At 40.8% G+C, this 13,291-nt stretch overlaps 1 protein-coding gene across 1 annotated transcript in view; it reads left to right on the top strand.

The window, feature by feature from the left end:
• Window positions 1–1,877: 1,877 nt before the first annotated feature.
• Window positions 1,878–13,291, top strand: part of LOC311193008 (ovostatin-like) — a gene marked incomplete at both ends in the record, with an annotated part of 25,978 nt that continues 14,564 nt past the window's right edge. The window contains 14 exons of the mRNA XM_084265701.1: window positions 1,878–1,999; window positions 2,514–2,697; window positions 3,020–3,176; window positions 4,578–4,630; window positions 5,523–5,543; window positions 6,533–6,701; window positions 7,232–7,316; window positions 8,111–8,222; window positions 8,614–8,728; window positions 8,943–9,052; window positions 10,455–10,613; window positions 10,945–11,172; window positions 11,714–11,771; window positions 12,294–12,439. Coding sequence (XP_084121827.1) covers window positions 1,878–1,999; window positions 2,514–2,697; window positions 3,020–3,176; window positions 4,578–4,630; window positions 5,523–5,543; window positions 6,533–6,701; window positions 7,232–7,316; window positions 8,111–8,222; window positions 8,614–8,728; window positions 8,943–9,052; window positions 10,455–10,613; window positions 10,945–11,172; window positions 11,714–11,771; window positions 12,294–12,439 — 1,719 coding nt within the window. The remainder of the gene's footprint in view (window positions 2,000–2,513; window positions 2,698–3,019; window positions 3,177–4,577; window positions 4,631–5,522; window positions 5,544–6,532; window positions 6,702–7,231; window positions 7,317–8,110; window positions 8,223–8,613; window positions 8,729–8,942; window positions 9,053–10,454; window positions 10,614–10,944; window positions 11,173–11,713; window positions 11,772–12,293; window positions 12,440–13,291) is intronic.

Here is a 13,291-nt window from a genome sequence, read left to right as displayed (position 1 = left end):
ATTTGCTGGATTGCAAGCGTATTAGTCCAGTAACTTCTCTATTCCAGATAGCTGCATTTTTTTTGTTTACCTATTTCATTGCCAGATGCACCTTCTCCTTTCTGGTCAGTGGAGATCTTGAACTAGTACAGTTACTTATTTCAATATATGATGCATAGATCTTTTTTTGCCTTGCATTTGTTTACCATTCATAAGGCCTGTATGCACAAAAGATGTTATGAGTACTGACTGTTCTTGGGAATATGAATGCAAACTTCCTAACCAAAGCCAGAAGCTAATCTGTATATATGGCAGAGATCTTTTTAACATAAAGGACAGAGAGCTGGGCTTTCAGAGCAGAGCATCAGGCTGTTGTTTGTGGTCTAAGAAACCAGGGCATGCCACACGGAGTCCTCGGGGGCACCACCTGTTTTTGCTGCCCTGTTCCATACGGTTTGACACTTCTGCAAAAAGTTGAAGACGTGAGGAAAGTTTCATAGCTGCTCTATGGGGCAGGTGCCACCATTCCCCAGCAGCAAGAAACAAGAAGAGACAGTCACACAATCTGTCAGGAGAGTAGAGAAATGTAGGTATCCTCCCTTTGAAGCTGTATCTTTCTGGCTTTGAGTCTAAAAAAATTTAACCATGTTTAAAACATACAGTGGTGGGTTGACTCCAGTTGGAGTGGTTGCTTTGGAAAACAAACACCATAGCTGCAAATGTTGTGCCCCCTCCTTCTTTCTCTTACCTTTTATTGCTGAGTGTGATGTCATCTGGTATGGAATAGCCCTTTGGTCAGTTGGGGTCAGCTGCACGACTATGTCCCCTCCCAATCTCTTTCCCACCCCCAGCCTACTGGCTCTTGCACAGGAGGTGGAGAAGATAGAAAGCCTTGACACTGTGCAATCACTGTTCAGCAACAGCCAAAACACTGGTGAGTTATGAACACTCTTCTAGCCACAAATGCAGAGCACAGCACCATATAGGTTATTATGAGGAAAATTGACTTTGTAACTTCATCCCAGCCAGACTCAGTACCAATAGGAATGGAAAGAAAAATAATTACAATTATCAAACAACTAATTTCCAGCATTGCTTTTCTTAGAAGGAGTATAGCACAGAGTGCTTTGTCTTGAGAGCACAGGAGAACAAAAGGATGAGGTAATTCTTTATTCTAAATTAAGATTTTTGGATTAAACCAGATTTTTGTTTTCTGTCTAAAAAAAATACCAGTGCTTCCACACAGGTTTTGAAAACTACAAAATTTACATGGACCCATCCACTGACTAATTTCAAGCTAAAATTAGTTGAACTTCAACAACATCTGTAAAGTGCTCAGTGGCTAAGGTAGAAATAATGAGGACTTTTTAGATCTCTTTCTGTTTCTGGCTTCTCCATTATTCTGTTTCATCCATATTCAAAATATCTATGAAGCACAGGAAAAGAGATGATAATTCATTATTATTTCAACCAGAATCAGGGGTCAAAATATAGAAAGTTAGTCTACTAACTGTGAATCTAGATGGTAAACACCAAGAATGATGAGGAAGCACCTCAAATGTTAAATCTCGTTTGACATGCTTATTCTGGTTTAGGTCATTTTGTGCTTTTCTGTGCTGTGCCAAGCCCCAGTGTAAAAAGCAAAGCCCTTTGCTGTGAAAAGACCACTATTTTTGTGCAGACATTCAGAAAACTGCCATGAAGTGTTACAGTCTGAAGACGATGGGTTGGTTTAGGGAGGTTCTTGCAAGCAGAAGGATAGACTGGGATCTCCACCCCTTGCAGCAATTATAAAGGCACTAACATCTAAGGAAGGAGCCAGGGAGGAGTTGAAGGGCTGACTCTTTTCCTCTGGAGTGTTGGTGAGGTATGGTGCAGAGCTGTTGAACTAGCAGGCAATGAATTGTTTCTTGGGAAGAGAGCTTATCTCTTTTTTCTGTCTCCCAGTGAGAAAAATGTGGCTGAAGTTTCTTTTGACTATTCTTCTCCTGCATGTAGCAGCTGCAAAGGAACCTGAGCCGTAAGAACAACCATATTATTTTATTAATAATATTCACCATAAGGCTTTAAAGACAGTGCTAATTAGTGCCACTACTTTTACTTTAAATATTAAATACTGGCATGACACATCTGTTCTATCTGGAGAGCTAAGTTAAACTGGGATGTGGATGAGAAGTGAATGGCTCTCATTTAATACAGAGGAGATCTTCTGCCTGTTGCAGAACTTCCAAAGTCGACACATGAGTTCGGAAAAGCCGATAGCAGCAGTAGCAGCAGTGTGCTTTGCTAATAGTAGGTAGCTTCAGTGGCCAGACAAAGAGCAAAAGGGCAAGAGTTGGGGGTGCTAGCAGAGATATGCGGGGAACCCAGGGCTGGGCTGGTTGAGAGTTCGAGGGCAGGAGCGAGATGCATTGGCAGAGTGTCCTGTGTCAACTCTTAAGTACTGAATAACAATACCTTGTCTTTGTTTCATCCTGTTGATGCTATTTCTTCTTTCTTTATGATATAATCACCTTGATGTTTGAATCCCACAGGCAATATGTCCTGATGGTGCCTGCTGTTCTCCAAACCAACTCTCCAGGTCAGGTTTGCCTGCAATTCCTTAATCTCAATGAGACAATATCCATCAGAGTCATCCTAGAATATGGTTCTGTTAACACCACTATTTTTGAGAAAACGATGACAGCAAGCAGTGGCCTACAATGCTTCAACTTCACGGTAAATTCATTTTAATTTTTGGAAAAGAAATTTAAGGAAGGATAAGAAAATTATAGCTGAAAGGAGAGGAACAAGCAGTGGAAGAAATAAGATTTGTTGAAGGAAAAAGGAAGCAGGGGGGAGATATATGGTAACAGACAAGGAGGCATTTTTAATAAACATAAGAAATAAGAAAAGTCCAAGAAAGGTGATTGAAGGTGGTGGAAGTGAGACACATGTCTCTCTGCAGGAGCACAGGCCACAGGTGTAGCTGTTCAACAGGTTCTGGAGCAAATGACTTCAAGACTGGCAACCTCCCTTTGTTTTTTCTGTTTCCTTACAGATACGTCCAGTCAATTCTGCCCCACTGGCTTTCATTTCCTTCTCTGCCAAGGGCACCACAGTCAACCTAGAAGAGCGGCGGTCAGTGATGATCTGGAACACGGACAGCATTGTCTTTGTGCAGACAGACAAACCCATCTACAAACCAGGACAGAGTGGTGAATATCTGTTTAGTTCATAACATGTTCCTTAGGGGGCAATTTCTTCTAGGTAGGATTTCTCTGCCAGGTCTTTCAGGCTGAGCTACAGACTAGGCAGCTACTCCAGAGTTTATGTTAAAACCTTTACAAGTATCTGCTGTGGAGCTCAGAGAGTCATCTTCAGGATGGCAAGAGGCTATCATCCCATGGTCTATTATTTTCTTAGCCCCTTCCTCCCAGCTGACAGAAAAGGAGAGCTTTTCCTGCTGCTGTTTCATTACTGGTGAGAGGTGAAGATACTGGAAAGACATTATTAGATCACTGCCTACATACCTGGCATAAAAAAGTGCTCCCACAGTCTTCTGTCTGTGATGCTGATCAGCACCACACTTTTAAAAGTTTTTAAACTAAGATTTTTTTTTTAAGACAGAATAATGCTATTTACCCTCTGGGTTCTGATAGTTTTAGACTTTACATTTTCATGGTTTTGTTTTTCCTGCACTTACACCTTACCCATACTTCTCATCTGGCCATCAAACAGAGCTCCGTGTATGCCATTAACCATTTATCTACATCTGTTCCTTAATTAACTTCTAGGCTTTAAGGCTTCTAGCACACAGCTAGAACACTGTAGGAAACACTACAAGAATACTACTTTCCAGAGGTCAACTGAATAATATAGCCATTTAACTGGATCGGCTGTACTTTAGTCAGGGATGAGTTCTATCTACACAGATGCATAGCCTATCAATCAGAATCTGGTGCCAAATTGATTATTTGTCAAATGACTTGGTTTTGAGGTGGGGGAAGCAGTAGGCTAAATTAAATGATGAAAAGCTAATGCTTTGTGAGCACGTTTTTAACATGTTTTTTTGTTTTTCCTTGTGTGGAAATTCATTATTTTCCTTTCCGTTTTTCTCATGTAAAAAAATTTTTTAAAAAAAGGGCAAAACCCCTGTGCAAGATGAGAACAAACTGAACTATGAGGATTTACACTGCATTAGGGAAAAGTGACACTGGTTCCAGTGCTATTTGTAACTTGTACATGTTCAAAACAACAAACCCTGTTTTAGAGATGAGGAAATGAAGAGGAACAAAAATTGCCTTCATCATACAGAATGCCACTGAAAGAGTCATGGCTGTCACTTGAGACTCCCTGACCTGTGCAGCAGTTCTTACTCATCCGGTCAACCCCTTTCTCTGAGGTTAAGCAAACTTTCATGAAAGACTGTGAGAACTCAGTGCTGGGGAAAAGTCATCTCAGCAAAGTCATTTACCTTCAGATGCATTTTCTTACCTGCATCCTGTGCAAGGGGGGTTGTTAGAAGACCCAGTGAAAGTGGGAGTGCTAATGATTGCAAAAAATCATGCTCAGCCCAATAAACTGCAGTGCTAACTCTCTGTTTCTTGTCTTTCCAGTCATGTTTCGTGTTGTTGCCCTGGATTTCAATTTTAAGCCTGTTCAGGAGATGGTGAGTGACCAGTAATATTCCCCTGTATTTAAAATTTCTGGAGACAACCTCTTCTTGAATTTTAAACAAACAGATGCTGTGCATCAAATGAGATATTGCAGAGGCTAAATGCCAAAGAATGAACATGACTTCCTTAGCACACGATAAACCCACCCTTACGTTAGAGTCATAGGAAAGAACACAAGTGTGTAGCAGGTTGGATTCCTGGCACAACACCTCCTCCTATTGCTGAGAAAGAGGCTCAAAATCCCCTCCACATTGTTGCCACAGACATTTTTTTAGCTCTGACCAGAAAGCCCATGGTTCAGTCTCCTCCTATTACTGCTCAGCAGTTGTTGCTTGCAAAAACTGCTAAGTTGTCCACCTGGTGCTCGGACTATTTTAGAAATGGGGAAATGAAAAAGAAAGTTGCTATTACAATTGTTTATCTCATCAGAGGCACACTTTTCATTACCAGCAAGCTTTCTTCGTGCTCATAGTATGTAAGCCAAGAGATGGAAGTGTATTTACTGGCATCTTCTCACGTGGTTTTAGTGCAGAAGACAACAAGTGTTACCAAAAGTGCTGGTGCTAATAAGCAGAGTGAGGATATAAGATCAAAGAAGTTCAAATCACAGTTTAGATGCACCTTTGCAATTCACTAAACTGCTCTGTCATTGTACTGAATCCAGTATGATCAGAAACTGCCCCAGCAGCCTCATTTGATCTCTTCCCTTTATGCTATCTTCTTATTTAAGCAAAATTGCTATTAAGCTGATTAAGATATGAACATCTCTGACTACTGTATACTGATAATTGGTTAAACATTTCTCACAGTCCCAGGGAAAACTGATTTGTGTTTGTTCAGCCACCTAATCTCTTCACCCACTTCATTTTTTTTTTCCTCTTTCAGTACCCCTTGATTTCAGTTCAGGTAAGAGCTTTTTTTCTCTCTGTATTGTTCTACACATATAAAAATAAAATCTAGGACATATGTGCTTACATCAGTTTGTATGTGTCAACACACAGCCAAATCATACTCCTGAGTACGCTGGCAGAAATTAACAGAAACTTCATAAAATCCCAGCATGCTGTTCAAGCTTTGCCAGCATGGAAAGCATACCTGTATTCATCTCAGTAGTCAAAAGTTCTTATGCCTGCCTTTGACTTTCTTCCAAGTCTTCCAGTTCGCTAAGCTTATTATCAAGAGTAGCTTTTCATAACTCAAGTGCTGCTGAAAACTATGGACAAGTATAGGTTGTGGATACAATTACTGGCTATGTTAGCACTTTATAATGGGTTTTGAAATAACAACTGTAGTCCACCTCTAGAGAGTATTCTTGCAAGTTTTCATGTTATACCATTAAGTCAGGTGGTTTTAGTTTGTTTGGAGTGAAACATATATTTTGAGCTCTACCTGTGTTCTTCCGCAGTCAGTGCTTTAAGAAGTTCAATGAAATGGGGTGAGCTTTCTACAGTTTAACTAGCATAAAACATACTCAGAGTGAATGCAGAAGAAATCCTTTCTTCCTCTGGCAGCTGAAAAACACTGGATTTGCTAAAGGGTGAAGTTTGTGTGGGATAAACTAGGCTGAGGGAAGCATGGAGAAGATTTCCTTTCCCCTCTTGACAGAAAACTAGAGCAACACCAACTAAAGGACAGGGAAAAGCAGTATTGTGCAACTTTCCCTGATACCTAGGCTGGCAGAGCATGCCTAAGTCTGATATCAACAGCTGAGAATCTAGAGACATTAATAATCAGAGTATGAAGGCATAATTTATCTCAGTGTTCTCACATGAAGCACGTTTCTCAGTGAATGAAAGACACTTGCCCTATTTTCTTCTTTGTTTCTGGGTTTGTGTGGAAGTAGCAAAAGGTTTCCAAGGCAAACAAACTGTGAGTCCATATTCTTTTTTCATCAGGACCCACAGGGCAACAGGATCTTTCAGTGGCAAAATGTGACGTCGGAGATGAACATTATCCAGATTGAATTCCCACTAACTGAAGAGCCCATCCTGGGGAACTACAAAATTACAGTAGCAAAGAAGTCAGGAGATAAAACAAATCATTCATTCCTTGTGAAGGAATATGGTAAATGCTACCTGATGTTTTCATTCAGAGTAGAAAATGTTATTAGGAAACAGCCCTTTTGTTTGCTAGAACTTCAAACAGCTTCCTGGCAAATGTGGCTTCATTTGTCATCATTAAGAACTGGACGGGGTGGGGGGAGGGGAAGTAAAAAGCCAAAGAGGAGAAATTAATTCTTTTGCACAGATTCAGCCAGGAAAATAATTTGTATAACAAATCGATTAGTTGACTGCAAATTTCAATGTGAAAACTAACCTTCTCCAAACCATGTCCAAGCACTTCCTTGGCCAAAGCTCTGCAAGGCATCTAGTCATCACAGGATTCAGCTCAGAAGTCCTGGTTTGTCTTCAGTTCTCTGTAGAAATATTTATTGAGCCTCTACAGGTCAGGCCAGTTCTCAGCCATTTTGGCACACCAGTTTTAAGGTCCCATTCCATCTGTGACTAACACTGATGACATAACCTCATTTTCTCTTTAATCTAATGAGGGCCTGCAACTGTTGTCTTTTTTTTTGTTTTCATTCTTTATCCTAGTGTTGCCAAAATTTGATGTCACCATCACTGCACCAGAGAGACTTACAGTCCTGGATTCAGAGTTCAAAGTGAAAGTCTGTGGAGTGTAAGTAACAGGTGCAGAGCAGTTAGAAGTGTGCAGATGAGTGAGAACTTCCCAAGGACTAGGGAGACACAGGGCTTAGAGAAGAGACAAATATAGATAGAGCCTCAGAAGGGGTTGGTCAGGGTTGATTTGTTGGCTGGAGCTTTCATTTACTTCTCTGCTCGTGTCATTTTATTTTACGAGTATTCTCTTCCAGCTGGTGTTTGATGGGTTGAATAAATCTTTTGTGAGGTCCCCTGCTAAAGTAGGACGTGTCCACTCCCAGTAGTCCCCTCCAGAGGGAGACCTTCATACACTGTTAAATTCTAGCAGGATCTCAGGGTTTCAGCTAGAACTCCCCCTCCAAACTTAGTCCTTCAGAAGGACCTTGCTTACTTTAATACCAAGACCTTGTAATTTAGAACCCAGGGTTGGAATCCTGAACTTCTTGCAGATATGAGGAGCTTTGCTTTGATTTCAGTGAGTCTAGAACCCCGGTCTAAGCTGAAGAGTGAAGACAACAGTCATAATTTGGTCGGTAGCCCTGTTTGTCCATCATCCTTATAGAGGTACTTATTTTTATATTTAAGGCCTGCTTTTTGCTCATGGGTTTACGGTTGAAATAGAACTCAGTAATATTTCTAGTTCTGAGTTGTATTATTTTATTGTAACACCAGGAGAGTTAGGAAGAAGACTGTGAAACTGTTCCATTCTCTGGCTTCCCAGCTCACTTGTCCCGGTTCTATTCCTGCATGTTGTTAGCTTAAGTCAATTCTTCCAGCATCAGCTCATGGACCTATTTTCTCTTTCCCTAGGTACACCTATGGCCAGCCTGTTGAAGGGAAAGTCCAGATCAGCGTGTGTAGGGATTTTGATTCATATGGGAGGTGCAAGAAAAGCCCAGTTTGTCAATCATTTACCAAAGATGTATGATACGCAATTATTATTCCTCTTTGTGCTTGTCTTCTCTCCTGTATTCTTGATTGTCTCCCTTTGCTCACCACACTTGTCTCTTTCTCCTCTATTCTTCACTTCACTCTACTCCTCTGTTTGCTTCTTAGATCCTATCATTAGGAACTCAGGGTACCTCATTTCTCTTTTTGGTTCCTACAGCCTGAAGAAGACTGGCATGTTCCTTTTTCATGACTCAGTTTCTCGTCTGAAAAGTGTAGACAGTGATGGCTCTATCAGTTCTGCATAAATCATGTTAAAAGCAGTGGGAAAAGACTTTACTCTCTAAAGAAGGGTCCCGTGTATTGCCAGCATCGTTTGAATGCTGTGATCCTTGGTAACAGGATTTGTTTTCTTCCCTTTCCAGTTGGAGACAGAGGGCTGCCTCTCCCAGGTTTTCAGCTCTGACATATTTGAGCTAAATCGCATTGGTTACATGAGGAGTCTTGATGTGAAAGCCACGGTCACAGAGAAAGGAACAGGTAATCCCTTCTAGAGTGTCAGAAACAGCAACAGTGGTGTGGTCAAGTAAGAAAGCAGGAGATACTCAGACTCTGTTGGCTGAGTACAAGGATGTCTTCCTGAAGAAGATCCATTTGTACAAGCACAGTGGCAATCTCCAGGCAAACGCTAACTCTGATGCACCTGTATGCAAGACAAAGTCTATCTTCTCTTGACTGTGGACATGTCTTACAGGCCTACAGTTTACAGCTACTCAGTCTATTTCCATAACTCGGGTGATGACCAGTATACAGTTTGAGAATGTGGATCGCCACTACAGAAGAGGAATTCCTTACTTCGGACAGGTAGGCAAGGGCAAAGAGAGCTTGTACTGAAGATGACTGACAGGCAATGTCATGACTACAGTGATGGGAATATTTGGGGAACTGTGTGGGGCAGGGATTATTCTCCCCAAGCTACTTTCTTTACATACAGTCCCCTGAATACTGGGCATACTGGGAATTCTGAATACTGAAGAGTATTAGTTCATTCTGAGTTTGATTCTGCCAGATACACTTTGAATCAAAGCAATCCATTAGCTAGTGTTTTTCTAGCTTGCATTTTAAACTTAATATAAGCAAATGCCTCGATCCCCACTGCCACTCCATTCTTCACATTGCTGTGAACCTTACCACCTCTTTTTTACTGGAGGATGAGGGTCAACGGGCTCCCTCGGGTGATGTGCCACAGTAAATTTGTCAAGTGCACACATTCTCACACATATTAGAGGTTAAACATGCTGGAAGACATGTGATAGGAGGCTGGGATGTTGCATCTTCTCAGAGACAAAGTTGCTGACGGTGGCTTCAGGCAGTTTCTTTGCTTCTGTGTAAAAATAATCCCAAACCCTTGAGGGACACATCAGGGGAACTATTGTCTGGAAGCCACTGATACTCTCTCAAAATGCAGCAAATCCCAGTCCCTTTCCAAGTGCCATCACATGGACTAGGCAACATCTGTTGCTGGTCCTGTTGTATGCCTTCACTTTTGCTGAATTCAGTACCACTGATTAGATTCAATACTTTTCTTTCTCTATTGTTATTTTTGTTTCAGGGGTCATGTCTCCATGCTGTTTCTGAACAGTGAGGATAGTCAGTCTCTTAAGCTTGTATTTAATATATTATTATTTCTACCAGATTAAAAGGAAAAAAAAAAAAAAAAAAACCCAAAAGCACCCAAAAATGAAAAGCTCAAAATGAATGTTCAGCTCTAGCAACCTAGAATTTACCTAGTGATTATTTAGGTAAATTGCTGTTACTTTTATTTGGGGGTTTTTAATATATAAACAGCAGAGACAACCAGAAAAGCGTTCAAAGCAAACATGTTGAGGAAAGCCTTCAGACACTGAAATTATGAGCAGCAGACTCTCAACACTAAGGAAAAAATGGTGGAAAGGAAGTAAATCTTTAAACTGGAAATCTGTAGTCATAAGGGACTGGCCAGGAAAGAAATGAAACATAAGAATTTCTTACTTCATGAAAGGGTGTTATCAATGATGTAGCAGATGCTGAGGAAGCTCCTGCTCCCAATCTTGTAAGATAGCTGAGACAGCTGACAGTAGGTAAGGAGAGGCATTTCAGGTCTCACATATTGCTTTGAAGGGCGAAGAAAAATCAGTTCTGCTCTGTGGAGAGCAAAGGAGCACAAAATGTTAGTATCTATGTACAGAAAGGTAACATGCTGAACATCTTGCATTCTCTCCTGCAGATCAAGCTGGTAGACAAAGACAACTCTCCTATTTCCAATGAGGTGGTTCAGCTATTTGTCAATAACAAGAACACAGACAACTTCACCACTGATGATAATGGCGTGGCAGAATTTAGCATTGACACATCTGAAATGTTTGATCCTGAGATCAACCTGAAAGTGAGTCAAAACAAGTCTGAATAGAGTCAGAGACAGCTGCTCTCAAACTGAACCCAAAAAAAGATGGGATAAGGTTTGAATTCTGGTAATAAAAATGTGCTTGCTCTCAAAAATTACTATAAAAGAAGTGAGGAAAACACCTGAGCTGTTGCAATTTAATGGCTTGCTGCAAGACCATTGTGGTCCTTTTGCCTTATCAGTTTGGCTTTAGATGCAACACTTAAATATATTCATTGTGTGAACTAATAATTGTTATGTTAGTGTGTGATAATGATTTCCCTAGTGACATATGTTTATTTTCCTTTTCTTCCCAACTCCCTCTCCTGATCAGGCAACCTATAAATCCAGTGACCAGTGCCACTTTGAAGGTTGGATAGAGCCTTCCTACCCTGATGCATCTCTCTCCGTCCAGCGCTTCTATTCCTGGACTAGCAGTTTTGTAAGGATTGAGCCTTTATGGAAAGATCTGAGATGTGGGGAGAAGAGGATGATCACTGTGCATTATGTCTTAAACACAGAAGGATACAACAGCATCAACACCATAAACTTCTACTATGTGGTGAGTGTGAGGTTGTTGCTTGATTTGCTGAAAGAGCTTGATGAGGGGGCTGTCTGGCAGTCCATCCACAGCAATTAAAACAGTGATTGATCTTACAGCTTCTGGATTAGCAGCCAACACAACAGCCAAAATCCCAAGAACAGAAATGGCAATGAGGTGGTTTGGCAAAACTACCCACTCAGAACAAAATGAGCTCCACCTTTGGCCATGTAACTCTGGTTCATAATAAGGAACTCCTTTCATAATGTCTCAGGCCAGGGTTCCTGTTTATCCTCTCCAAGAAACTCCTCATGGTATTCCTTGCTACCTACCCCATCCCTTCCTTTTCCTTCTGCTTCCTGACCAGTGACAAGGTCCCCAGCAATAGCAGGAGCAGCGGTGGTAGCAGCATCCAGCATGCCCTAAGTCTGACATTCAAGCATTTGAAGCCATCTGAATATGTATGTGACCTGATTGTCCTGTCAATCTACATTGAACCTGATTGCCGCTTTCTCTCTCCAACCTCCACCAACCCATCAATGTATCACTCTTTTCTGCACAGGGCATGGCAAAAGGCAAGATTGTCCTTACAGGGGAAATTAAAGTTAATATCCAAGCTGGTAAGTTAAGTTGCCAATCCATGTTTTTGCATTAAAAGACAGAGACCCAAGGCAAGACCATGGATATATACAGCAGTTATTGAAAGGGCTGCTGTGTGTGTATCATGTGTGTGTATCATGTGTGTGTATCATGTGTGTATCATGTGTGTATCATGTGTGCATGATACTAGCACTACCACTAGGATCACATTACAATTAGATTTAGTCCAGCAACTAGTTATGTTGATATGACTCAAGAAACAGTGTCCTGTGAAGATCTTCCTGAAGTCTAATGTAGGCAATACAGGGTATTTGGCTTAGAGGCCTGTTCAAATCTGGCCATATTTTCAAACCCACAATAAATCTGATATGATCTGGATATAAACTGAGTCATGACACATCCTGGCAAATTCAGGGTTTTTCAGTTTATTGCTGAAGTACAGATTTCTCCACCGCCTGTTACTATAGCCAGTTCAGGATGCCTACTACCACAGCAGATCTTTGCACTTCTCTGCTTATTGGTTCCCTTCTCACTTCTAACAGGCCGAAATGGCACTTTCACCATCCCACTTGTGGTCAATGAGAAAATGGCTCCAGCCCTTCAGTTGCTAGTATATACCTTGCACCCTGCCAAGGAGCTGGTGGCAGACAGCGTCCGATTTCCAGTTGAGAAGTGTTTCAAAAACATGGTGAGATGCAATAAGATACAGTGAGTCCTACCTGCTGCCAGATAAATACAAATTCTTTGCATACACAATCACGACAGATTTCCAGTTTCATTTCTTGTTTCCATCTACTTCTCTCAAGATCACTCTCTTGATTCTCCTTTTCTCTTTGGCCATATATTTTGCCTCTATGACCAACTCCTGGACTTATATTCAAATGGTAAATCTTTTTTTTTTAACATTAAAAACTACTTTCCTGGAATCCCACACTACTGCCAGGTGGTTCGTGCCTTTCTTGACCTATACTAGTGTGCTATTTTGTTTAGACTGTCCTTTAACACAGCAAACACACTTTGGCCTTATCCCACCCGCCTCACTATTTAATCTAAATTTTAAGACTTCTTTTGTTGTTGTTGAAAATACTATATGGGTTTACCAGAAAACTAAATACATGTGAAAAAGGAGGTAAAAATAGCAATCCGTGGTTTCAGTTTGACTTCCATGGTTTTTCCACTGGTACATTTTCATTTGTCATTTAGAAATCAGATTTTTCTTATCTTCAGTTCCTAAAAGCTAAAAGACCATGAAAATTAGGAGAAGACAAAACAAGTGAGCTTAAAGAAAGTGTTTCAAGTTATATCCTCTCCTATTTATTTCCCGCAAATGTGAAATAGATTTTGCTCTGAATAGATTCAAATCAGAATGTTTTAAGTATGTGCTAAGGTATGCCACAGAGCTAGTAAAAATATGACTTGCTCACTGTAATGTTTGTTATGTGTAGTCTGTGTCATAGTAAGATTTGATTTGACAGTAGCAGCAACAGAATCGAATCACACTTTATCTTAAATTGCTTGAGGTGGGTTTCACCTACCAAGG

This window comes from Gallinula chloropus (assembly GCF_964237585.1).
Source record: "Gallinula chloropus genome assembly, chromosome: 1".
NCBI classification, from domain to species: Eukaryota; Metazoa; Chordata; class Aves; order Gruiformes; family Rallidae; genus Gallinula; species Gallinula chloropus.
Note: the sequence above shows the minus strand (reverse complement) of the source record. Positions and strands in the feature narration are given on the sequence as shown.